General features: G+C 42.2%; 2 protein-coding genes across 3 annotated transcripts; both read right to left on the bottom strand.

Moving 5' to 3' along the window:
* Nucleotides 1–21: 21 nt before the first annotated feature.
* On the bottom strand, nucleotides 22–6,226 carry cdadc1 (cytidine and dCMP deaminase domain containing 1). Its single transcript, XM_085804286.1, has 9 exons — nucleotides 6,021–6,226; nucleotides 5,121–5,221; nucleotides 4,368–4,545; nucleotides 4,024–4,282; nucleotides 2,750–2,956; nucleotides 2,561–2,664; nucleotides 1,362–1,411; nucleotides 351–520; nucleotides 22–274 (listed from the first exon to the last, which is right to left on the bottom strand). Exons 1-9 carry the CDS (start codon nucleotides 6,118–6,120, stop codon nucleotides 22–24), a joined length of 1,422 nt encoding a protein of 473 aa, XP_085660412.1. The 5' UTR covers nucleotides 6,121–6,226.
* A 1,535-nt stretch (nucleotides 6,227–7,761) lies between these two features.
* Nucleotides 7,762–17,524, bottom strand: LOC146990636 (RCC1 and BTB domain-containing protein 1-like). Of its 2 annotated transcripts, XM_085796391.1 has the most exons (14): nucleotides 17,397–17,412; nucleotides 17,235–17,264; nucleotides 15,299–15,611; nucleotides 15,026–15,176; nucleotides 14,552–14,718; nucleotides 13,788–13,946; nucleotides 12,540–12,647; nucleotides 12,018–12,160; nucleotides 11,721–11,784; nucleotides 10,840–10,966; nucleotides 10,614–10,740; nucleotides 9,776–9,927; nucleotides 9,532–9,662; nucleotides 8,065–8,380 (listed from the first exon to the last, which is right to left on the bottom strand). In XM_085796391.1, exons 2-14 carry the CDS (start codon nucleotides 17,249–17,251, stop codon nucleotides 8,240–8,242), a joined length of 1,800 nt encoding a protein of 599 aa, XP_085652517.1. In that variant the 5' UTR covers nucleotides 17,252–17,264; nucleotides 17,397–17,412; the 3' UTR covers nucleotides 8,065–8,239. The 2 variants fall into 2 exon arrangements, with proteins under 2 accessions (XP_085652525.1, XP_085652517.1); XM_085796399.1 differs by lacking the exon at nucleotides 17,235–17,264 and having other exon boundaries at nucleotides 7,762–8,380; nucleotides 17,397–17,524.
* Nucleotides 17,525–25,781: the final 8,257 nt, after the last annotated feature.

The raw sequence follows: 25,781 nt of genomic DNA, 5'->3' as shown, positions 1-25,781 counted from the left end.
GCCAGGTTATAGCAGCAATTGCTAATTTCCGCCTGTAGTCCCTGGGCAGATTTCAGTGGTGTGAGGTGTGAGGTGTGAACCCACTATGTACTTGCTGACATCCTTCAGGCTGCTGAACCTCAGGTAGGAGATGTCTCCCTTGTCTTTGTCCATGTCCTGGTCGGTGGTGTAGATGTGCGTGACGCCGGCTCCTCTGATCAGCGGGACGCACTCGTCGCACGGACACTTGGTCACAAACATCATGGTGGGCTCCCCGGGCTTGATCTCCCGAGTCCTGCAGATGAACAAAACCGTCAACCAACTGCTTTTTACTGCTGATGGTGATGATGCGTTCAAGGACCGGCTCTGACCTGAAGGTGAGGGCGTTCTGCTCCGCGTGGACGATGAATCTGTATTTGCGTCTCTGCCGGTCCTCCTGCTTGGTGTCCATCTGGGGGAACTCTGCGTACTGGGAGCCCGCCGGGTAGGCGTTGTACCCACAACCCACCAGGTAGAGACGGCCCGTCCCGTCACAGCCGGCCTGGGACCAGAGAGCAGGTCGTTAAGTCAGGCTAGCCGTTTCCCTTTACTTTCAGTCTTTATGCTAAGCTATGCTAATTGCCTGCAGGATGTGGCGTTACGTTCAGGGTTTATTCAGCTTTTAAAAAAGTGACACATAGACCAGAGTTATTACAGTTCACTAAATCTAAGACGAGCAGTGAAAAGATTATTTATTAACTGAAATAAAATAAAAAAAACTAAAGTGAATCAGAAACTAAAACTAAGACTAAGATGAAATAAAAACTAGTCAATTCCTCAAAAATAAAAACTAAACTACAACTGCTTCATCACTTGTTAAACTCACTAAAACTAAACTGAAATAAAAAAGCATGTGAGATATTTCATATTGTTCATCAAACATCATTATTTGCCAACAAAGATACTGCAAAAAAAACAAACAAGAAACAGAAAACAGAGATAAAAAGATGGGAAGTTTTGGCAATAACAAAAACTTGGGATGAAGATTTAATATAGTCTAATGTTTTTTTTTCTTTCTTTTGTTTTTGTTTTGAGTTCTGAGTTACTTAATCATTTATTTATTTGAGTTATGATGTGAATTTATGGTGTATGTATTAAAAGTTGAGAGACATGTAGTATGCACATACTGACTATATGTTTTGATCTATTTCTATGTTGTTAGATGTATGTTTTGTTGTAGTTTTATGTTGAATATGTTATGTTTTGTTGTAGATGTATGTTGTTGAATATGTTATATTTTGTTGTATTTTTTTGTTGAATACTGTATGTGTTGTTTTATGTTTGTTATTAAAAAAGGGAAAAAAAGAAAAGCAAACTGAAGAGAGACATTAAGGCGAGCTCACCGAGACTCCTCTGGCCCAGATAACAGCGCCCACGCCCACTTTAGGGTCCTCTGGAATGACAAGCACAAGTTTCTTAGAGTGAGAAGCTGCTGACAAATGTGACAAAAAGAAATGTTCAAAAGGAAACGCCTGTCACTCACATCACCGTCTGACAGGTTTCTAGACGACTGATGACCTTTCTATCTGTCACTAAAGCTAGAATGTGGTTCACACTGTCATCCAGTCAAACCTGAACGTTCACATACACTCAACTCAAATTTTTATTTGCATAGCTACTTCAAACAACCTCAACATTATTATAATCAAGTGTCAGAAATATAAATGACAGTAAGATAAACAACATGAGTCACCATCACTCATTCTTACTCATTGTGATGATACAATGAAGACATTGATGAATTATCATGACTGCTGATTGCTGAATGATTTTATAATAAATAGTTGATTTTGTCTTTTAAAACCACATACTTTTTTTTTTTAAATACCCACACTTGGTATCTTTGTTTTCAGCACAACTTCATCTATATAATCTGATAATTATTTTTCCACTTTAACTGTCTTTATTAACACAATGGGCCAAAACACCAAACTTAAATTGAAAAAACAACATATAACCCCCCCCTCCGATCCAAGTTAGACAGCTCGGGTATTTGTAAAATACAAATTTCAATTTTCATTTAATTATCCAGTAGTTGAGGATTTTTTTTTTTGTGGAATAATCAAAAGTTAACTTTATTTACTTTTTCACTAAAATTTTAAAATCAGGTGCAAAATATCAATGTATATATGTTGATTATTTGACCAGTTTGAATTGAATTGAAATCACATTCTGTTTCTGAATCCACCAAACTGCTGGGATCAGAATAAAACTGTTTTTTTTGGATCAAATTATCCCAATGCTACCAAAAAGTTTTGAACAACACAAACTGAGGGTTTGATCCAGATTAAAAACAAGATTGGATAACGTGATCCAATCCGATCTCAGAATCCGTTTTTAGTTTTGAAACAACCCATTCTCAAGATTTGATCCGATCCATTATCCAAAATCCAATGAGATTAACTTTTCAACAACTGGAGAGAGTTTCAAAGACGCACTTTTGACTGGAAGGTGCTGTAGCTTCATGTTTACGGCGCTTTGAGGACCTCATGTGATCTGATCAGAGACCCCAGAGGGTTAAGGAAAGAGAAGCCGAGCAGACCTGTTCTGTAGGCCAGCAGCCGAGCCTGGATGATGCAGTGACGAGACACTTCCTGGGAGACTCCTTCAAGAGGTGGCGACGTCTCAGGGGTCGGACACCGTTCCCTGAAAGACAAAAACAAACAACTTTATAACAAGCGTCTATAAAAACCAGAAGCAGTGGTCTGGTGGTCGACTGAGCGTTCCCGACCTGTAGAAGCCGTGGCGCTGCAGCGGGACGCCGGCCGCCACCGCAGCCAGAACCTCCACCAGCTGCCTCATGTTGGTCCTCAGGTTGGAGAAGTACGGCTCCACGCAGAAGTTCTCCAGATGCATCCGCCTCAACATGTCCTGGTGCTGCTGCCACGTGGCCAGCAGGAACCGCCTGGAGAACTCCTTCACGAGTCTCAGTCGTTCTCTGGAGAACACGCAGAATAAAAACAAAAACAGATGAAGATGATGATGATGCAGATTTTGAAACGTTGTGCATTGTAGTTTGAGAAAACTTCAAAGGGGCTCCAGTCTCGCTTTATGCACATTTTAGTCCGCGTGCATATTTCATGAGCTCCTGATGACTTGAAACTAATGTGACGTGTGGGAAATGAAGAAGATTTATCGGCTGCAGATGAAAGACATTCAGCATATTTAAAGCAGAAGTAAGCGATATTTTTGTGTTAATATAATTCTTAAATAGTTGTATCTTCCGACAGCAATCACTTACATAGAGTGTTTGGACCGAAACACGGGTCTGTCAGTCACTCTGCTCTGCTCTGAGCCGAGGAGAAAACTTTTCTCGTATCCTACAGTTTTTATCCAATGAGGAGAGAGAACAGCATGAAGGGCTGTGTGTGCAGCCAAGGGATGCACGTGAATGTGGTGGCGTAGGGACGAGGACCAATAGATCCATGACGAGGGCGGGGGCTGCTAACTCCATCGGCTGACAAGAAGTTATGGTGCGTTCAAGGCAACTCGTAACTCGTGCTTTTCCGACCTGTGAAGTCGTACCAGTTCGATCTGGTACGAGTTCACGGCATGGTTCACGGGTCGGAAGTTACGAGTGGCCGTTATAGTGACTTTCACAGGTAAAACAGGTCGGAAAAACACGAGTGGGTTGCCTGGAACGCTACAAAATCGTAAGTTGTGACATGAAGCTGTAATTTACGGTTTCAAAAGCCTGCCTGGAACGCAGCATTAGCCAAAACGACCGGATCGCTTACTTCTGCTTTAATGTTTGATTCGCTGATTAAAGCACAGGCCTGATTTCCACTGAGCACACGGCATGCACTCAAATTGCTTTAGGAGTTCCAGGGGGGGTCTGGCTGGCAACGGGTTTTCATATAATGGCGGCGGATAGAGTTCACTTTTGAATGGTCCAAAACACACACTATGAAACATCCAGATTCCGTGGTGAGTAGAAGATTGGTGAATTATCTATTTTGGGTGAAGTATCCCTTTAAGCGGTGTGTGTGTGTGTGTGTGTTGTACCTGTTGTAGAGTTCCTCTGCGTTCAGCTCTGGTTCATCGTCGGCCACTTTCTCCATGAAGTCGCAGCCTGTGGACGTCTCGCTGACGTACTGAGCCAGGCCGGGCGCCAGCGGCTGCAGCAGCACGCAGATGTGAGGCCGGCTGTTGGACTTCAGCTTCTCTGTCGCCACGGCGTCCAGCGCGGCCTCCTCGGTGATGCTGGAGCACAGCATGCTGACCTCAGGGTCTCCAGGCCAGAAGGAGATCTGACTGACTCCAGCTGGAGGAGAGACGACAGTTAGAGAAATTAAAAAAAAAAAAAATGCATCGTTTCAAATCGGAGATGGTTTCAATCTGCTCCTCACCGTTGATGATCATCTTGAGGCAGGTGGCGCAGGGTCTCCTGGAGAAGAACAGCTGGCACTCAGACAAGCGGGGGCCATGTTGGATGATGGCCGCCTGCCCCGCGTGGAGCTCAGGCCCCGAGCAGTGGAGTCCCATCACCTTGCTGTCCCGCACCACCACCAGCCCCATCCCACGCTCCTGCAGCAGCAGCACGGACCAATCAGAATCAAACTCACCCTGACTGAGATACATCATGTGGTGCATAAACTTAAAGGGATAGTTCAGCATTATGGCAAATTGGCCCATTGCTCCGCTGCTCTAAAGACAACATACACTGACAATTAAAGGTAACGAACCTACTTCTAAAACTATAGGGATTACGCGATGGGCCAATTTGCCAAAATGTTGAACTATCCCTTTAAACTTTATTTATTTTTATAGCACTTTTCATCATTCACAGAGCAAAGAAACACTGGAGCTAAAAACTAAAAGACGAAGACAGTGAGATAAGATAAAAGATATGAAATAAAGTACAATACCCTTCATCTCATAAAATTGAATTAAGAAATGCTCCTTAAAAAGGTTGACACATGGAGTTAATATAATCTAAAAACAGTGAGATAAAAAGCATCAAAATTAAACCACGTAAATAAAATAACATAAAATAAAGATCAAATCTGGTAAAAATGTGAAAAGAAGGATAAGATAAGAGCATAAAAAGATGCAATCATCAACCTATCACTGTGTTTGCGTGTGTGTGTTTGTGCAGCGACCTGTGTGTGTTCGTCCTCCTCATGTTGTTCCCGAGGGAACAGCTCCATCCACAAACTCAACAGCGTGAAGAGATTGACCTTTGATAACCTGGAGCCATGACCTGCAGGAGGAGGAGGAGGAGATAAAGGAGATGCTGCACTTTGCTGGATAAATGCAGATGTTACAGCTGCAGCAGGAAAAACATCATGTCTGTATTCAGAATTAACCACAACTAATATCAAATCTAAATACCAAAACCATCAAAACTGACTGGAACAACTGCATGAACTGGTTACTTTTTATTTCTAGCAGGTGTTATTATAATAAAATCTATAATCTGTGAATATATACAGTCTAAAAATGGATCATAACACAGGGAGCAAACTAAAGCTGCTACACATTTAATATGATTTTGTTTTATTTGTGTATTTAAAGGTGTACAGAAAAGAACCCGAGTAAGGAAAACGAATTTGATTGGTCGTTATCGAGCGGGCGGGATATTCAAAGCTTGGGGCGAAACCGAGCTCCGTGTGTGTGTGTGTGTGTGTGTCTCAGACGTTTGAATGACGGATGACGGATCCAATATCAGTGGCTGGTGAATCGTGTACAGGCTGACGTATAATCCGTGCGCCTGCATTATCCAATGCGGGAAAAAAAAACCTCACTTTCATCCCGGATTTACTCAAAAATAGAATTTTGCACAAAGTTTGGCCTACATCGTCTGAAAGATGAGTTATTACATTAATTTTATGATCCAGAGTGGGCTCAAATTCAATTTTCTTTTCTGTACACCTTTAAATAAACAGCATAATAGTGTTTTAATGTTAATGTGATACTATGTAATAAACAGGGGTAATATACATATTATTTCTTGGTAAACAGAAGCAGAGAGCAGCTCAGCTAACACATTAGCTACTCACGAGGACCTCTGCTGTCGGTCTGGGTGCTGCCGTCTCTCCTGTCCCGGTTCGGTCCGGATTGGCCCGCATCGGCTCGGTTCCTGGTCTCGCTGCCTTCCATTCACCCGGACCAGCGCTGTGTAATGAGGTCAGACCTGGGCTAACTTAACCCCGACACCCCGACAAGGACAGCTGTCAAACTGCAGCGCTGTCACTGGCTTCCGGGGTATTTAGCCCGCTTTAGAGGATTTCCGGTCTCTCAAAAAATAAAAGCACCAAGTTCCAACTACAGTCACGTTTGTTGCTCCAGACTCATCACAAAACGTCGAAAAGCAAGAATAGTATTTATGTGGTGTTCAATCCACTTCATTTAATTATTTTTGTTCAACTAGATACTCGTTATGGTTCTTCTAAAGTTTAGCAAGCCTCTTATTTTGAAGTCGAAAAAGCCCCTCAGCTGGACTGCACATCAGTTTATTCCTAGGTTTCATTTTTCCAAAGTTTTTCCAATGAAAACCTGACTCATGAGTACTGACTAGTCATATATAAATATCATAGGTTGTATTATAATAGATATAAAACTTTGGAACTAAACAATTAGATGCAACAACGTCTGAAACCTAATATAAAGGGTAAGAATAAACTAACTTAGTACAAAATATGCATGAAAATGGGAACAAATTAGATTTACAGTCCTTTATTTATTCACAGAATCATATCAACTCCGAAACTGAATATAAAAACAAAGTAAAATAACACTTGCCAGATATGTAACAGCAAAAGAAAAGCACAATTGTAATGCTGCTGTAAAGTTGAACTGATGCATGACTGGTTGCACTGTTTTTTTTTTTTTTTAACAAACTGGTCCTATGTAAATAAAAGCTTAAGAAAGCATAACAAAAATAGATTTCCATCTTAACACAACACTTTTGTTTGGTTTTTTTTGTGGTTTTTTTCCAGTTTGCTTTGCAGTTTTCATATAAAAAAGAAAAAGTGTAAACCTGCTCCTCATTTCATTAAAACAGAAACCTAAATTCAAAGCTTCTATATTTATTGATTTATTGTGCTATAATAATAATAATAAACTGAGGCGGTACTCAAGTTCAAACCAGATAAAACGTCCTCTTTCAACCATCTGAGTGCATCAAGGAATAGAAACCTGACAGAGGAAACTGAACCTCAGCAGACTTACTGACCTGAACTCACCTCCAACTCCTCCTAGATCATCACAACATGTAGTGGTGCAGCAGAGAGGAGGAACTTAGACCTGTAATCTTACCCTGAAGCAAATAAAATATGAAAAACACTTATTTCTACTGACTCAAAGCGTGTATTGCTTTAGCTTGCAGTGTTTGTGCGGGTTCAGTCCAGTGCATTCTCACTGTATCTGCAAAACTACTTAAATAAATCATGAAGGAATGTACTGGTAAAGCTACTGCCCCCTCTGTTGCTTTTTAATGTAAAATTAAATCCTTTGACTTTGTTTTCTATTCTTTTCTCCCACAGGGGTTTGAAACTATTTCAACTGTTACAGTTTTTACTGAAAAAACAAAACAACTGTAGTTTCTTAAAGTGCAACAGAGCAAACATGGACGTCAGGCAGGAAGAGCTTAGCAACAGAGAAGGAAAATATCACACACCTCTCGTCCTCGTCCACAGCAGCTTTAGAGCATTAAGTGTGAATTTGACATTTCATATGGGTAGTGTTGCCTGAATACGCAAAAGCCTGAAAACTAAAAATGACTCAGATGAGTTTAAATACTGTGATACTAGTGTCCTGGCCAGTGTGAGTCCTTACCTCAGACCTGTGGGTTTTAACATCTGATCACTAGTGGGCAGCTTTTAAACCCTGTCACTCAACAACACACTGCTCCCTGTTCCCTCTTGGTCTTTGGTCTTCGCATAATAGGGAACTTTCCCAGAGGATAAAGGGAAGAAGAGTGTTTTAGTGCATTTAAGCTCGAGGAAAGAAGCGAAAATTCAAGTATACACACACAGCATGTACAGAATACAGTTTGGTTTGTATAGTGACTCCACAGGAAGTGCTGATCCGGTCCAGTATCTCGATGAATGACGCTGCTTTATGTGCCAACAGCAAATGCAAATGCATAAATCAACTGCACTGTAGCTTTTCTCTCAGGAATGTGATCAGAGCAGATGTTTTCTTTTCAAACCACATCCTTTAGTCAGAATGTGGTTTGTAGTAAAAAACAAAAAAAAACTAAACACAGGAGTACCACTCAGTTCTTGAAGGCTCCGCAGCGGCTCGCTCTGCTGATGAACTCCTTGAGCATCGCTCCGTCCACCTGCCAGAAGGCTCCGGTCTGAGTCACCTGAGTCAGATGGTTGACACAAAACCTGAAACAAAACTCTTCCAGGTCCTGGAGAAAAAAAAAAGAGAGAGAGACACATAATAAATAAAGAGCCGGATGAGAATATGTAACAAAAATCTGTAGTAGTAATAATAATAATGCAGAGAACAGAAGAGAAACTACACAACTGACTCGATCTCTCTGGAGACAACAAAGCAGCAGCAGCAGCAGCAAACACACAACGGCTCAGTGTGGCTGTCGTTTCTAGAACAGAGGGGAATGTGAAACCGTCCACGCAGTTCACAGGCTGAACACTGGGTGGCGCCTTGTTCTTTTTGCTCAGTAGAGGAAGTTTACACAGCTGGGTACAGCGTGTGTTAGGGTTGGGCAGTAATATCTTAAAATAGCAACGTTATCAGTTTCATTACCGTCATTACTGCACGATACTATCAACTAAATATAGCTTATTTTACTGTCTAAATAATCAGTGTATGTCCAGCAGCTACATGTGTGTGGTTGAGTTTTCAATTTTACTCCAATAGTTAACACCTGCAACCTGGAATAAGCTGCAAAACTATCTGAAACTTACCACACTTTTATCATTAGGACAATTTAAATCCATAACTGCATCTTATTTTACCTCCAACTGCTGCTGCTTCTAACTAGACTTCTCTGTTTTCAGATTATCTTTGTCACTTTTACTTTTTGGTATTTCTGATATGCTTACTGTATGTATGTATCAAACGTTTTGTGTTTTGTCTCGGCTATATTGTAAATGAGGTTGCTCCACAATATATTTCCGAGTTTAAATAAAAGGTTATTATAATAATAATGTTTTCCTTTCGGGAGATGTTTGATAAAGTTGATGGACATGAGAGGAAAGGGCTTTTTTTTATATATCTGTGAACGTTTAAACACGCATCCTTTGGCTGCACACACAGAGAGGACCGCCCCTTTATGCCGTTCTCTCTCCTCATTGGATAAAGGTTGTAGGATACAAGGAAAGTTTTCTCCTCGGCTTACAACAGAGCAGAGTGACTGACAGACCCGTGTTTCAGACCAAACACTCTATGTAAGCGATTGCTGTCGGAAGATAGAACTATTTAAGACTTATATCAACACAAACATTCTGCTTACTTCTGCTTTAAATAAGAGATAAATTGTGATAAGAGAGAACAAAACAAGAGAAGAAATAAGTAGCCAATCGATCAATCAATCACCTCTGCGTCGTATCGGATGGCGGCAGACAACAGGGTGAAGGCGTTTTCCACGGTGATCCCGCTCTTGATGATCTGCTGACACAGACGCTTCAGACGGTTCTCACAGTAAGAGGTGGCCAGGTCCAGCAGGCCTGCAGACACACACACACAACAACAACGACAACGACAACACGTCACAAACCAGACAAAAAAAAAAGTGAAAGATCGCTGTGCGTTGTATTGTTGTGTGTGAGTGAGCGCTGACCGATGGCGTCCTCGGGGGGAAGGTCGACGGTGTCGGTGTAGAGGAACTGCAGGAAGGACCTGTAGACGGGGTAGGAGAACTGTCCGATCTCGATCACGTCCTGCTGGTCCTCCGTCCACTGGGAGCGGAACATCGATCGGAAATGCTCACACCTATTGGAAAAAACCAATCACAGGGGATCAATACGTGTCTGTTGTTGGGATTGTCTGCATTGTCTGTTTTATATGACATCACTTGACTCTTTGATAGGGCTGGGACGATATGCTTTTCTCCCGATTCGATTTTTCTACGATTTTTTGGATGCCGATTCGATTCAAATTGCGATTCTACGATATTGCCGATTTTCTCGATTTTTAGTCTGCATTTTGAACACCAGTGAAACAGTTGAATGATTATGATTGTCTACAGACTATTCCAGGAACCATATTTCCCCCAAAATACACATAAGTCAGTTTTTAAGATTCATTCAGCAGCAATATATATGTTTACTCTCTTTTCAAAAGCCTGGACTGCATAAAAGAGGCAAAAATAAAAGAGTATAGAAAAAACAGGCTTCTGAAACCTTTCTGACAAAATGAGATATAGACTGAGGTAAACTGCTACATTTTAACATGTATCTGCACACAAACACTGCAGGAGCCTATAAATTAACATACTCCATTATAAAGTGAACTTAAACCCTTTTAAAAACCTGGACTCTCTGTATGTAAAAAGGCGAACAAATGCACATTGCACAATATAAAAATGTAAAAAATCGATTTAAAAGTCATCAAAAAAAATATCGCGATACTTATGTGAATCGATTTTTTCTCCCACCCCTACTCTTTGACACACTCACCTGATCTTCAGCACAGCTTTGTGAACGTGAATGCATTTGCCGTCAACGCTGAATTTAAGGTCGGCCGTCTCCGGACTGTCGAACTCTTTCCTCAGAGCCTCGGCCACGGTCAGGAAGTCGTCATGCTCTGCAGAAAAAAAAAACACAACACAACAACAACACTGTGAACAAAGACAATAGTCACACACACACAATATCAACCTCTCTCTCTCTCTCTGTGTTTTACCCAGTGACATGAGCCTCCACATGACGGAGGGTGTGGCGAAGCAGGCGAAGACGTCGTCGGTGTTGGTGAAGTGTGTGAGGTGAGGCAGGACGATGGACTGACCCCGGCACTGACCCCACATGTAAACCTGGAGCAACACATCATACCACCTCAGTTCAATTTCAGTTCATGTGAAACATTCAAAGGGATAGTTCAACATTTTTGGCAAATTGGCCCATTGCCATAATCCCTATAGTCATAGCAGTAGGTTCGTTACCTTTAATTGTCGGTGCAAGCTGTTTTTAGAACGGCAGAGCAGAGCCGTGAGCTGCTCAGAGCTACGCTACGGAGGCTCATGGGATTTCTTGGTTTCCCTCATCAAACTCATCAAATACACAATCCAACAACTCCACAACGCTCTGGTGGACAAGTTGTGACCTGCACATTCACCAGGCTATGAGATAATAACACAACGTTACTAGACAGAGTTGTTTTAGAGGTAAATACAGAGACTGTTCGATGAAAAACTGCCCCCAATGGGAACGCACATCAGCGGTTTTGCATGAATTTCCCTCTAAAACAACTCTGTCTGGTAACGTTGTGTTATTATCTCATAGCGTGGTGAATGTGCAGGTCACAACTTGTCCACCAGAGCGTTGTGGAGTTGTTGGATTGTGTATTTGATGAGTTTGATGAGGGAAACCAAGAAATCCCATGAGCCTCCGTAGTGTAGCTCTGAGCAGCTCGCGGCTCTGCTCCGCCGTTCTAAAAACAGCTTGCACCGAGAATTAAAGGTAACAAACCCACTGCTATGACTATAGGGATTATTGCAATGGGCCAATTTGCCAAAATGTTGAACTATCCCTTTAAACAGCTGTAGACAAGATGAGCTGCTTGTGTACCTGGCCACTCTGCGTCTTGGCTGCTGAGGTGTGTGTTGAATGGCAGGCGGCCACTTCCACGATCCTATCAATAGACACAGCTGCATGTTAACACACACACAGACACACACAAAGGCTGTGTTTCTATGTATAAACACTGTTGTTGCTGTGGTGGAAACGGCTCTGAAGTTTGTGTTTATGGAGGGAAGACGACTTCCTTCTCTCTGCGCGCCACCTCTTAAGACCAGGAGGAAGTGAGGGGGCAGGAAACAGGAAGGTGGAGTCTATACACAGGAATGGGAGAGACGGCTCCTCTACCTCTCTTTGTCGGCCAGGATTTGCACCGGGCTGAGGTGGTTGGTCTTGTTGCCGGTGCCCAACTGGCCGTAGGTGTTTGCGCCCCAAGCGTAGAGCAGCCCTTCATCCGTCAGCGCCAGGCAGTGGCTGTAGCCCGACACGATCTGGAAGAGCAGGGTGTAACGGTGTGAGCTGCCAATTACCTACTCTATTACTTGTTTCATTTGTTCGGATCCCCATTAGCTGTGCTCTAGAGTAGAGCATCGCTAGTCTTCCTGGGGTCCACATTTAAAACCAGTACATTTAAACATACATCTACAATCACAATACGAAAAAGACAAGACAAGTCAACAAAAACTTACATTAAATCTGCACAATCGGATTGTCATCTACATCAAAGAACGTATGTAAGATACTCCAATGTACAGTGGTTATAAAATAACATAAAATAAAATAGAATAAAATAAAAGGGTAAAACATGAGTCGTTGAGTCATTGGGTTAATTTGACGAGCAGTCGGCGTGACAACAGCCTGCTGGCTCACCTGTTGGATGCACAGCCCCTGGAGGCCGGTGAGGCGACAGGGCGTCAGCTGGTTCCCGTTGTTACCGACACCCAGCTGTCCGTTGCCGTTGTAGCCCCATCCGTACACCTGGATACACATAAACCCCCCCCTCTTTAATATATGAAGCTCAGATTTCACACCGATCTTTAAAGGGATACTTCACCCAAAATATATAAAATTCACCAATCATCTATTCACCGTCATGCCAAGGAAGGGTTTGGAAAACTTTGGGAGTCATCAATCAAAACGCTTTGGGAGTTCCAGGGGGGGTCCGGCTGGCAACGGGTTTTCATATAATGGCGGCGGATAGAGTTCACTTTTGAATGGTCCAAAACACACACTATGAAACATCCAGATACCTCCATAATGCTCGTCCGTACTGACCAAGGGGGCAGTTGTCGGACTGAGAAGTGAAGCTCACTTCAGCGTTCAAAAAACTGCAATCCCCTCGGCTTCCTCTGGGGGCTGGTGTCAGAAAGCAGCATTCTCCATAGACCCCCATGTTAAAATCGCCAACTTTACATCCTCAATAAACATGATCAAAACCTGGTGTCAGCACGTTTTTTGGTCTCAATCGATAGTTTCTACCCCCGCACACACTCTGAGGGGGGTGAATTTTTTAAAAACTCTACCGTTTTACTGTTATTATGTTAAAATTCTGGCCAATTAGGGCGCGGAAACGTTGAGTGACAGGTCCGGAGACCGCTGCTTCGAGGCCAGTGGGCGGGTTCTCGGCCAGCCAATCCAACATGGCGCTGTTCAGGCCGCCATATTGGAGTCACAAAAACGACTCCCCAAAACCAATGGGTGACGTCACGGATGCTACGTCCATATTTTTTACAGTCTATGGTACTGACCCAAGTGTCCTGAAGCCGCCACATGAAAAAGTTGTTCAGAAAATAATAATTTGATCTCTGTTTTTATCCTTGTTGTAGCAGTAGCTCCCAGTAGCTGCGTGAAATTTCATGTGGCGGCTTCAGGACACTTGGGTCAGTACAGACGAGCAGTATGGAGGTATCTAGATGTTTCATAGTGTGTGTTTTGGACCATTCAAAAGTGAACTCTATATCCGCCGCCGTTATACGAAAAGCCTCCTAAAGCGTTTTGATGACTCTGAAAGTTCTCCAAACCCTTCCTTGGCATGACGGTGAGTAGAAAAATTGCTGAATTATCGATTTTGGGTGAAGTATTCCTTTAAAGCTTCCCCCGTGATGCCTTCGTCCTCACCTCCCCGTTGTCGACTAGCGCCATGGAGGAGGTCTGTCCACAGGTGATGCCCACGGCGCTCTTGCCCTGCAGGCAGCCCGTCACCTTCCTGGGGTAGGGCTGGTTGGCTGTGGAGCCGGAGCCGATCTGCCCACAGTTGTTGTAACCCCACGCAAACACCTGGAGAATGGAGAAGATAGAGGCACCATCTTAAAAAAGCTTCACAGTTCACAGTCACACCTCACATAGCAACAGCGTCCTCCTCCTTCCTGATTACCACGCGCACACACGGAGCCTAATTAGCTCTAATGCCTCAGGGTTAATAAATAAGCTGCTTAGTCTGACCGCAGCTGCACAGGAGGTTCAGGTGTTCAAGTGACCATACAGAGAAAAAAACAAACATAAATACAGGTGTATGTAAATACGTTAATGTCTAAATCCAGTGTTTTTATTCATTCAGATAAAATCCAGTGTCATTCATGTGTTGACTGACATTTCTTTAAGTATTTTTCCATGCACCAGCTGCACCATGTTCTTGTAACAGGCTGTTTCCTTCTAAATCAATGACTCATCATTGATGTGCACATGTCCAAATGTCAGCGATAGAAGATTAGTACACAACACAGTCATAGCTGAGGTATCATACTTGATTTGATTTGATTTATTCTATTTGGATCCCCATTAGCTGATCAACTATTCTACTTAAAACATGTAACAATAGGAAAACACAATCAAAGCGTAAACAAAACAAAACTATGAATTCCAACATGAAGCGGTGGTGTTACCTCTCCATCCTGAGTCAGAGCCATGGAGTGATGGGAGCCACACGCCACCTCCTTCACCTTCTTGTTCTGCAGGTTGGCGGTGACCAGCACCGGCGACAGGCCCTGGCTGGTCGCCCCGTTTCCCAGCTGACTGTAGCCGTTGTGGCCCCAAGCAAACAGCTGCCCGTCTGCAAAAATTAAAAGAACGAAAAGCATGTGTAATCTCTTGCCTTTATGAAAAACATGACATTACTATGACATTGGTCGTTATTTCTAGGCTATTTCTTGACATTATCATGCAATTAATTGTTATTTCTAGGCTATTTCTTGACATTACTATACAATGAATTCTTATTTCTAGGCTATTTCTTGACGTTACTACACAATTAATTGTTATTTCTTGACTATTTCTTGATATTATCACATAATTATCAGCCTGTAAATTAAAGGGCGACTCTGCATTTTACTTATGCAGTGTTATGATGAGCTAACTACCCTCTGTGGCCAGCAGGATGTGAGGTCCGCTGCCGTAGCTCAGGCTGACGACCTTCTTCCCTCGCAGGAAGTCCAGTTTCTTGGGCACAATGGTGCTCAGGCTGTCTCCTGTGCCAAGGCAGCTGCTGCAGTTCACTCCAAACACAAACACCTGGAGATGAAGAACCACACGTTGAGACACAGACGGCTCCTGCTGCTGCAACATGAATCGGATGCTATTTGTGGATGTGGATGCATGTGATGCGCCGGTGTAATCTAGGACACTCTCCTCACCTCGTTTCCGTGGGTGATGTAGATGGCTTCGTTAGCGGAGGTTCCAAAGACACAGGCCTGCCGGAGTGTGGCGAGCTCCTCGGCGCTCAGCAGGGAGAACAGAGGCCACTTGCTGACGTCCACCATGGCTCCGACGAAACTCAGCCTCGCTTTCCGGGGAGGAGGAGTCAGGGGCGGCAGAGGGGAGGAGGAGGAGGGAGGAGGAGGACCGGGAGGGGGATGACGAGGAGAAGGGGGGACTTCAGGAGGAGGGTTTGATGTCGGCGGTGGTGGTGGAGGTGGCGTGCAAGGGGCAGAATCATCCCTGCTGACACTTCACACAGGACGAGAGAGAAGGGAGATGTGGAAACCAAACAGAGCAGAAACACAAGAGCTTCTACTGCGACAACAACCGAGATCTTCTGGTATGAAACTGAAACTGAAAGTGAAAACAACCGCAACTCATAAAAAAAACATGGACAGAAGATGCACACACAGAATTACATGCAATCAAATATTATGGTCCTTAACCTGTGTTGACAGTGAGAACCAGAAATGTGTCCTCCAGAAACTAAAAGGTGAATTCCTGATCTAAGTTGTGTCTATCTCATCCTACGGTATTAAAGCGTAGCATGCAGTCAAAGCAGCAGTAATCTATAGCAGCGAGGCTTCATGACTCACAGGACCAAATTCTACACAACAGCCTTGTAACTCACTGTATTCTTGTGTAAGACGTTTCGGTCCTCAGGTCCTGAGAACCGAAACTTTGTTTCCTCTATAATAAAGTTTTTAGTAAGTGATTGATTGGACAGTGTGCGGGAGACCCTTTTTTCCTTGTTGACTCCAATCCCATGCTCCAACGCACCTGTCTACTTAAAGGGATAGTAGCATTTTTTTAAAGTGGGGTTGTATGATCTACAAATAGCCCCTAAGTACTTTAATTGCAGTAGAAGACTCTCTACACTCCTCCCGTTAGCAACGCCAGCCCATAGCCCTGCCCAGAGATTTACAACATACATTGTTGTGAATGGACCCAAAGAAACGGCCTATTTTCGTGGCCTAAAAGAGGTTTGACTTTGAGGGGCTGGAAAAAATTGTATTATAGTGAACAATGGAACTGTGTTTTTTTTTTGTTTTTTTAGGTAAAACCTCTTTTAGGCCACGAAAATAGGCCGTTTCTTTGGGCAATCTCTGGGCAGGGCTATGGGCTGGCGTTGCTAACGGGAGGAGTGTAGAGAGTCTGCTACTGCAATTAAAGTACTTAGGGGCTATTTGTAGATCATACAACCCCACTTTAAAAAAATGCTACTATCCCTTTAAGATTTTTTTTAGGTCTGCACCAGCCTAGAGATAATAGCTTTGTCATTTCACAGCAGACACATGGAACTAGTTTGTATTTTGTTTTGACCACACTTGGCTTTAAAAAATGGCTCCAAGATACAAATAGAAGTGTCAAAAATGTTACAACCATCCCTGATCTCCCCTGTTTGAGTATGTTAAAGGTTTCATTAAAGCCTGACTGGCCCATTAATTCAGTGACTACTGTAAACTATCCTGTCATTTCCTTTGGTCTACAGAGTATGTAAACATGCAGATAGAGGTTGACAAAATAATAATAATATGTCTAATTGTCATAATGATTACCAATAGCTAAATAGACCATATATTTACATATCATTAGCTGGATATGTCCTTATTTGACAGACAGTGGCTTGGTTTGGGTCTGGACTAGTTAACACATCACCTACTGTCGCTCTGTCACCGAGCCAGGAGCTACTGCTGTCTAATCCCACAGTCTCTTTACAGCCTGCTGATACAGTAACATGAAACTGTATTATACATATCTATATATAAAATAAAATAAAACAAAAAGCACGGCAGCAAACTAAATGGCAGTGAAGCTGAAGCAGATAAACAGGAGAAGCTCGATAACAAGCGCTTTTCTGCTTCTTCATACCTAAAGCATCGCTCCATGACAACGAGTCGACTGGGAAAAGACACAGACACACACACACACAGTGACAACATTTAAACACGACATATAAAACACACACGCGTACACGACACGTTAAGTTAACTATGAATAATCGATAATAATAACCCCGTACAGGCTGTTTACCTGGTGTTGTCAACAGAAGCGCTTGTCTGGCTGAACTGCGTCGACTGCTCTTCTTCCTCCTCTTCTTCCTCTTCGTCCTCTACGGCTGCCGTGTTTGTGGCTCACTGAGCTGCTGCTGCCCCCCTCCGGCCGCCACGGGAACTACAGCTAATCCAGATGTGTGGGGAAATATAGTTTACATATAGTTTTTATTCCTTACTTTGATTTCCTGATTTACTTTACATGAAAACGAGGGGTTTATCGTACGGATTTATATAATCTAAGTTGACACATATGAGAAAAACAAAAAAGAAAGAAAGAAAATAGTAATAATAATAATAATAGTAAAACAATTAATCAAGATAGCCTCTCATGTTTTGATCAATAGACTTTCAGCCTTGATGCATTTGAGGGAGGTGAATTATCTTTCTATTGTACTTTTTTTTTTTTTTTAACTTATTTCTCATTATTGTTTAATTATTTCCTATGTTATTTTTTTTAACCTGTAACAAATTTGGTTTTTGAATATGTGGGTGAGGTTTTTATATAAGCCCTTTTGGGTTTCATACCTCGCCTTTGCACATCCCAGTCATGATGATTGTCCATGCTGTTGTAAATGATATTGTTCGTGCTAAATAAAAAAAAATAAAAAAAATAAAAAATTGTAGGTGAACTCGGTGACAAGCAATTAGAGATGCAAAAGATGAATTTCTTCTATTTTTTAATAAGTCACATGGTCACCGGCTATATTTTTTCAGTAAGAACCATTTAGTATTTCTTATTATTTCAGTAAAAAAAATAAAATAATAATAATATATAAGAATAAAAAAGATGATTAGGATAATGATGTGTCTGATGTCTGGGTGACATTAAATTCATGTTGATTTTTGTTTACATACAACCACCTGCTTTGGCTCTCACGTTGCCCCACTCGTACAGAAAAGTCACATGTCATTTCATTTGTGAAAACATCCAGGAGCACATTGTGTTTATTCTGAAGATTCACATGTGATGCCTTCAGAGTTGCATGTGGTTTTCAGATGTGTCCAATCATAATAAAGAATGTATTCTTGCCCTATTCCTACAAAACCTCTGAAACTAATGTAACAGACAGTGGATTTAATGTGTTTAAATGATGAATCCAGGCTCAAACATACACACAATTAATTTGTAGTACTTTATGTAGCTATTTCTTCTCAAACACACATAAATAAATAAATGACACTTGTTGATTATGCACACGCTGACGTGTAGTTCCCCTTGTTGACCTGCAGGTGGAGTACGACCACACAGATTGGATGTGCTGCATCATTTGGGATGATGCTCAGTTCAGTTTTACTGTAATCATGATTTCATACTGATAATCACATCAGTTTGCAAGTAGTGGCTCTCAGTGGAAGATGTTTTCATTCAGTGGTTTGACGGATTAACTTCTCAGTCTGATGATACAGCAGCAGCAGCAGCAGCAGTTCCAGTTCAAATGAGGTAAACGTGCTAAAATCAAAGCTTCAGAGCAAGTAAGCAACAGCCTGCAAGTGGAAGGATTTCTGGTATTTAAAAAAAGAGGAGAATGAGATTAAATATGAATTAGGACTCTCATTTCCTCTTTGTGCTCCACTCTGGTCTTGCAGTCAGTGCTGTGGCTCAGAGGCAGGTTATACGATCTCCCCTGCTCACTCCATGTTGTGCTTTTTCCTCTTGACGCTGCAGACAACAGATCAATACATGAGCGGCCTCAGTGCTGCTGCTAACCCACTTCTACACACTGTACTACAGACACACACCCACACTATGCCACTCCAGTGGAGGAGAGCCAAGGGAAGGAGCCGTAAATCTCATCAAATGCTTTTCTTTCTTTCTTTTTTCCAGGTCTGTTTATATTATGATTTTTCATGGTTGGAACAATTCACCATTCACATCCATTCCTCTTTAAATTACAACTGAATCACACAGCAGTAGCCCTATATTTGTGATTCCATGAATAATACAGATATGAATGATTGGTCCTCCCACAATAATAGCTGCTGTGATGAAAAATCTTATGATGTTTTTCCAGCAAAACTCTCTTGATAGTGTTGAATTAGAAGTTTTCCATTGTATCTCACATGAATGTTCCCAAACTTCGAGGTTTCCTTCCCTCTCCTATTTCTGTTACATGCTGTGAGTTATTTGATTGAGAATATGACACTAGAATGACATCACGAGACATTATTCTATAGATGAATGTCTTGTGATGTTATTCTAGTGTTATATTCTCAATCTTATATAAGAATATAAAGTCTATAATGAGAATAATGATGTTATTCTAGTGTTTTCTACTGTTTATACTAAGGCTGAAGAAGCAACAGGTTCTAGAAAAGAGGATTTTCTTGCTAAACCACTGCAACCAGATGACACTAAGTGTTTCCTTCTCTCTCCCAGCCAGCCACACTGTGTAACAAGCGCACACACACTGTGCACACACACAGACACACAGTGCGGTGCGTGCAGCTGCGGCTGTTTGCCCACTGAGCTGAGGCGGCTCTGTGCACACACACAGATGATACTTTGCCCCGCGATGACAGCGATCCCACTCTGCAGCCTTGAGCTCTTCAGAACAAAACGAGTCGTGAACGGAGTGTGAAAGGAGAAATCTGCCAGCCGTCAGTCATCCTGCGGTAATGACCGTGTGTGGGTTTAGTCCGTGTCTCAACGTGTGTGTTGTCTTTGTTGTGATCCACAATACACACACATGTGCAAGACAAATTGAGCAGGAGATGTGTGTGTTTGTGAGGGTCATTATATCCTGGACTCATTTGCCGCCAACACTGCAGTGCAGCTGAGAGAGAGTTGGTTGGTTTCTGGAAATTCTGTGTTTTTGTCTCCAGCCTCTGCAATAGTAAAAAAAAAAAAAAAAGAAAAAAAAAGGGAAAATATTATGCACAAGCATTCCTACCTCCCACATATCACTGTGTACAAATGAGACCACCTGCTTCTTATCATTACTGAGAGGATTCATTGTTGAAAGTGATTTTTCCCATTAATCTTTTCCATTCTTTTCATCGTCTCCATCGACAAAGCAGCACCTGATCCCTTTCTCTTTTCTGTGGTGAAACAATCCATTTGATTCTGCAGCGAGTGGTTTACTGGTTTAATATGAAACGGATAGAATCTCTCAAAAGCATGACATGAAGAAAGAAACACAAGTTACAGCTGTGATTGTAGCACAACAAATTATTAAAAACCCCTCAATAAATGATGTGTCATTTGAATAAAAGTGCTGTTTCTATTGATCTTCAAAGGCAAAACATTAAAAAACCAGTAATAGTGAAAAAAGAACAGCTGGCAATAAAAACCATATTTAACTCAGCTTGCTTCAAATTTCTCTTTGATTCCTGTTGGGAGTGAATGGCTGTGCCCACACTTTCTGTTTCTGTCACTTCAGAAAAGGGATTTTTTGTGTTGTTTTTTTATCACATTGCAAACATCAAAGGTGTTTCCTGCATTAAAGACTCTCCTCTGTCCTCGGTTAAACTGCTGTTTTTGGGTTCAGGTTTTTATTAACTGAGTGATTCAGACTCAACAGAAGCAGAGCGCTCTCTCTCTCTCTCTGGAGACTTTTAAAAGCCTTTCAAGATGCCAGAATGCTCTGAGGGATGTCAGAGTCTTATTAACCCTTTTACTATCTCTCTGTGTGACTGTGATCATTTCTATCTACACGGTAATGAAGTCGAGTTGGTTTGTTTCATTTAATCAGTCAGAAATGTCAATGACACACACACACACACACACACACACACACACACACACACACACACAGACACACTGTTATCAGGCTCCAGAGAGCTCACGTGTGTGGTGTCAACAGGGCCGGCCCCTGGCATAAACACTCTATGCGGTTGTTTAGGGCCACAGCCGTTAGGTGGGGGGCCACATGATCAGAAAGGTACCAGGGTTCATTCAAGTCATTTAAACATCCTGAGGTGGACACACACGCTATGAGCTTTATATGTAATTTGAAGTCAATATTCAGCTTCTTTTATCTCACATTTGAGACTTTTGGTGAAAATAGAATGGCAGAATGATTTGTGCTCAAAAAACAATTTCATTTTAGACTTGTTTTCTACACTTCTATATTACTGTATTCATATCCTATTTCAAGCACCAAAACAGTTCATTCTCATGACTGAAGAAGTGTTTTCACAAGGGATTTGACATTTTTCAAAAAGCAGACCTCAAATTTCCAGCATTTGGCCTAAATTATTTCTTTCTACAGTGTTCTAGGACAAACTGGCCTCAGTGTGCTTACAGCGGAGGTTCTAATATTTAGACATAAAACACTTGAGTATTGTTACATCTGCAAGTATCTTAAAAAGATCAATTTAAGATTATAGCTGCTGCGCAGCGATGGGTCGGGTCCGGGCTACTTTTGGGCAAATTTAGGCAATTCTGAGCAACAAACAGGAGAATAGGAAGACAAGACAGTTGTCCTTATAATGTCCAATTTGCATCAGTTGAGGATTGAACCCACAACCTCGGGAACCAAAGACCATTGTCTATCGCACTGAGCTAATTGACAAATTGCATTCAACAGTGGCTTCACAAATTGAGTAAGCCATTCACTGTCGTGTAGGCAGAAAAAGAAAAATCCGTTTTTGAGGTAAAATAATGATATGTATTTGTCAAACATCTACTATGAGTCTAAGATATTAGGAGCCTTCGCACATGGTCCAGTCCAAGCTATTTGGATTTTTAAATTTAGAAGCTTGCTGTGATGCCACCATTAGGACAATTGTCTTGTGTTTCGTGTTGAGAACATTTGACATTTTGATCTGTCATCATCACCCTGGCTGGGTCTTGAACTCACAACCTCTGACACCAAGAAACAGCGCTTAACTCAGTGAGCTAATTATCTGGAAGTGAGACATGGTGTGTGTCTTCTCAAATAGACTCAGGGAGTCAGTGTCTGGGCAGCAGTTGTGAACGCAGATTTCTGTTATCTAAACAAAAATCTGTTAATACATAAATTGCATTTAGACAGCAAAATAGCTTGAGGACATCTGCCATTTCGAACTGTCATCATCATCATCATCACCCTCGCTGGGTCTCGAACTCACAATCTCTGACACCAAGAACCAGCTCCTAACTCGCTGAGCTAATTAGCTTGTAGTGAGAGCTGCTGTGTAGCTTCATTTATCCACTCAGGTGAGCCAGTGCCCGGGCAGCTGTTGTGATGAAATGGTCAAAATGTCAATAATTCAGTCATCTAAACAAAAATCTGATAATACATAAATTGCATCTTGACAGCATGGAAATGTTGGTGATTTGTTTTTAATGATAAGTGTTTTGCTTCATAAGAGAAAATATGATGTTTATAAATTCCAGTCTCACATTGACTGCAGTTGTTCCCATGAGAGCAGAATTCAAAATGTTCTAGAAAATTCAGTTTTTGAATTAAAATTCTGATATTTGCCAAACTTCATCAACCATGACTCCAGAATATTCTCATTTTTTTTCAGGAAGTTTGAAAATGTATTTAGCAAGAATTTGATGGTATATGTTTACAGTACTGTTTACAGTCAAACGTTTTCATGCACTGTAGGCTCAATTTTTGCTTAATCAAAAATCCGAGAAACAAGTTTTGTGGAGGACAGTCTGGAGATGCTCTGTAGCAAGTTTGGTGTCAATTGAGCAAAAATTGTGGGAGGAGATACATTTTAAAAGTTTTACAGTTATTGAAAAAAACAGAGTGATGGACTTCATAATTTGTAATAAGTTTAAGTTGACAAAAGTTTCAGCAGTATTGAGGTGACATTGTGGTGAAGTTTCAACACTGTAGCATCTACCGTTGGTTTGGTAGGAATTTTTTAAGTTTTTAAATTTAAACGCTTATTGTGCCCCCCCTGGGAGGGGGGGGCACATGTCCTTGGAGTTGAGTGAATCTGGCATGGGACTGAACCTTTGTGCAAAGTTTGGTGAGTTTTCGCCCATGGGAAGTATGACTTCCTTGGAAGAAGAAGAAAGAAAGAAAGAAGAAGAAGAAGAAGAAGAATTCCTAGGAATACAATAGTGTCCTGGCAGCTGCGCTGCCCGGACCCTAAAAATATGTAAAAGTTGAGAAAATGGCCTCAAACCTCAGAGGGCATAAACACATCTGTATTCAGTTTTAACCAGTGATTTGGTGTTTGCACTTAGAGTGCAGGGCCACAAACAAAAATCTTGTTTAGGGGGCCACCAAAATCCTAGGGCCGGCCCTGGGTGTCAATAGGATAATGGAGCTGTCAGCCGATGTGGATTCAGCACTCTGGACAGCTCCACCTCGGAAAACCACTGCAGCGCTTTCACAGTGAGTCCATGCACATCCTAGTGTGAGTCAGACACAACAAGCTGCACACACACACACACACACACACACACACACACACACACACACCTCACTCAGCAAAACGCTCTCTGACTTCAGCTGTTTCCCAGTGACCACACAGGAAACCTCAGGAGCCCCCAGTGCTGCAGGAGAGGAGTCGTCCAACAGGTGTGTGCAGTGGCTGATGGGAAATTGATTGAACTGCCTGCTTTTCCCAACAGGGGTTTGGAGTGGAGTGACGTCTTTCTGACACAAAGCAGGGAGACACGGCTGCATGGAGACAGACTGAGGTATCTACGTGGTTGTGGTCTCCTGCCCGTATCAGTGACGCCATCCCCCTCCCCACCCCCACCCTCCCCCTCCCCCTCAGCGTTGCCGGTTACGGGTCACATCCAGTCAGTCCACATACTGACGGTGTGGGAACCACATGTCTACGTAACTGTGAACAGCTGCTCTCAGAGGGGCTGCATCAAGCTGCATGCAGGCAGACCGGAGGTAGCTGCTCCTTCACAATAAAAGACCCAGGAGGCAGGTTTTGTCTTTTTCCCACTACACAAGAAGTAAAGCAAAAGAAACACACTTCAAAAAGAAGACCTAAAGCTGCAAGAAGTTCCATCTGAAAACTTAAAATATTTGAAATAAGCAATGGTTAACCATCACTAGTGTGCTTGGGACAGGTGATATGGGGAAATCTAGGTGATTTTTTTTGCATTTCAGCTTTAATTTACTCCACATTTTTGCTTTAATAGCCAATGTACTGACTTAAATATCTACTAACATAATAAAAATGTAGAAAAAGGCCTAAATCACATTACATATTAAGCATTAGTTAAAGGGATACTTCACCCAAAATCGATAATTCACCAGTTGTCTACTCACCGTCATGCCAAGGAAGGGGTTGGAGAACTTTCATCAAAACGCTTTATGAGTTCCAGGAGGGGTCCGCCTGGCAACAGGTTTTCATATAATGGCGGCGGATAGAGTTCACTTTTGAATGGTCCAAAACACACACTATGAAACATCCAGATACCTCCATACTGCTCGTCTGTACTGACCCAAGTGTCCTGAAGCCGCGGCATGGAAAGGTTGTTCTGAAAAAAAGAATTTGATCTCTGCTTTTAGCCTTGGTGTTGTAGTAGGAGATATCTGGATGTTTCATAGTGTGTGTTTTGGATGATTCAAAAGTGAACTCTATCCATTTTGATGACTCTGAAAGTTCTCTAAACCCTTACTTGGCATAACGGTGAGTAGATGATTGGTGAATTATCGATTCTGGGTGTATCCCTTTAATTTACTCCACATTTTTGCTTTAATTGACTTAAATGTCTACTAACATAATGTTCTTGTGTAAAAATTTAGAAAAGGGCCTAAATCACATGAAAACGCGGTAACTTTGTAGTAAGTACACCCTATTAAGCATTAGTTGAGTTATGAAATACTGAATTCATCTTTGACAAGCACTAACTGTATTTATAAACTCAATACTAATGAGTATTCATGCGTTATAAATGTAGAATTCAGTATTTATTCATGCATAATAGTGTGTAAGCTAGTTATTATAAAGCTCTGCAGTTTCCTTAAAAGTTAAAATGCAGTTCAAAACTTCAATATGTAGACTGGAGTGTTTTATTTTGAAGGGTGCCAACCGGAGCATGTGTTGTGTTGAACGGCTCACACTTTGTTGCTGGTTGGGTATAGATAGTCAGTGCACCTCCTCGCGCCCCACCGGCCGTCGGTCGTCTCGAGCGCAGCGGAGGAAAGACGCTGAAGCAACAGAGAAGCGCGCGGGAGGAGCACGAGCCGGAGCCGCTCTTCTTCTGCATTTAGTTTCCTGGAGTGTCAGCAGAGCCACAGTCCAGCTGCTCCTCTTCATCAGCAAGGTGAGGAAGAGGAAGAGGAGGAGGAGGAGGAGGAGAGAGGAGAGGAAGAGGAGAGAGACAGGCAGCAGCAGCAGCAGCAGCAGCAGGATCTTGGCGCACTGGTGGAGCTTATGGATTATTGAGAAGTGGAGGCCGAAACGCGGATCAAATATTCATCAGGACTTTTTTTTCCCAAGAGGGAAA

The sequence above is a fragment of the Trachurus japonicus genome, chromosome 2, assembly GCF_045865225.1.
Source record: "Trachurus japonicus isolate A0001 chromosome 2, Traja_1.0".
Classification (NCBI taxonomy): domain Eukaryota; kingdom Metazoa; phylum Chordata; class Actinopteri; order Carangiformes; family Carangidae; genus Trachurus; species Trachurus japonicus.
The sequence above is the reverse complement of the archived record's forward strand: the minus strand, read 5'-3'. Positions and strand labels throughout refer to the sequence as shown.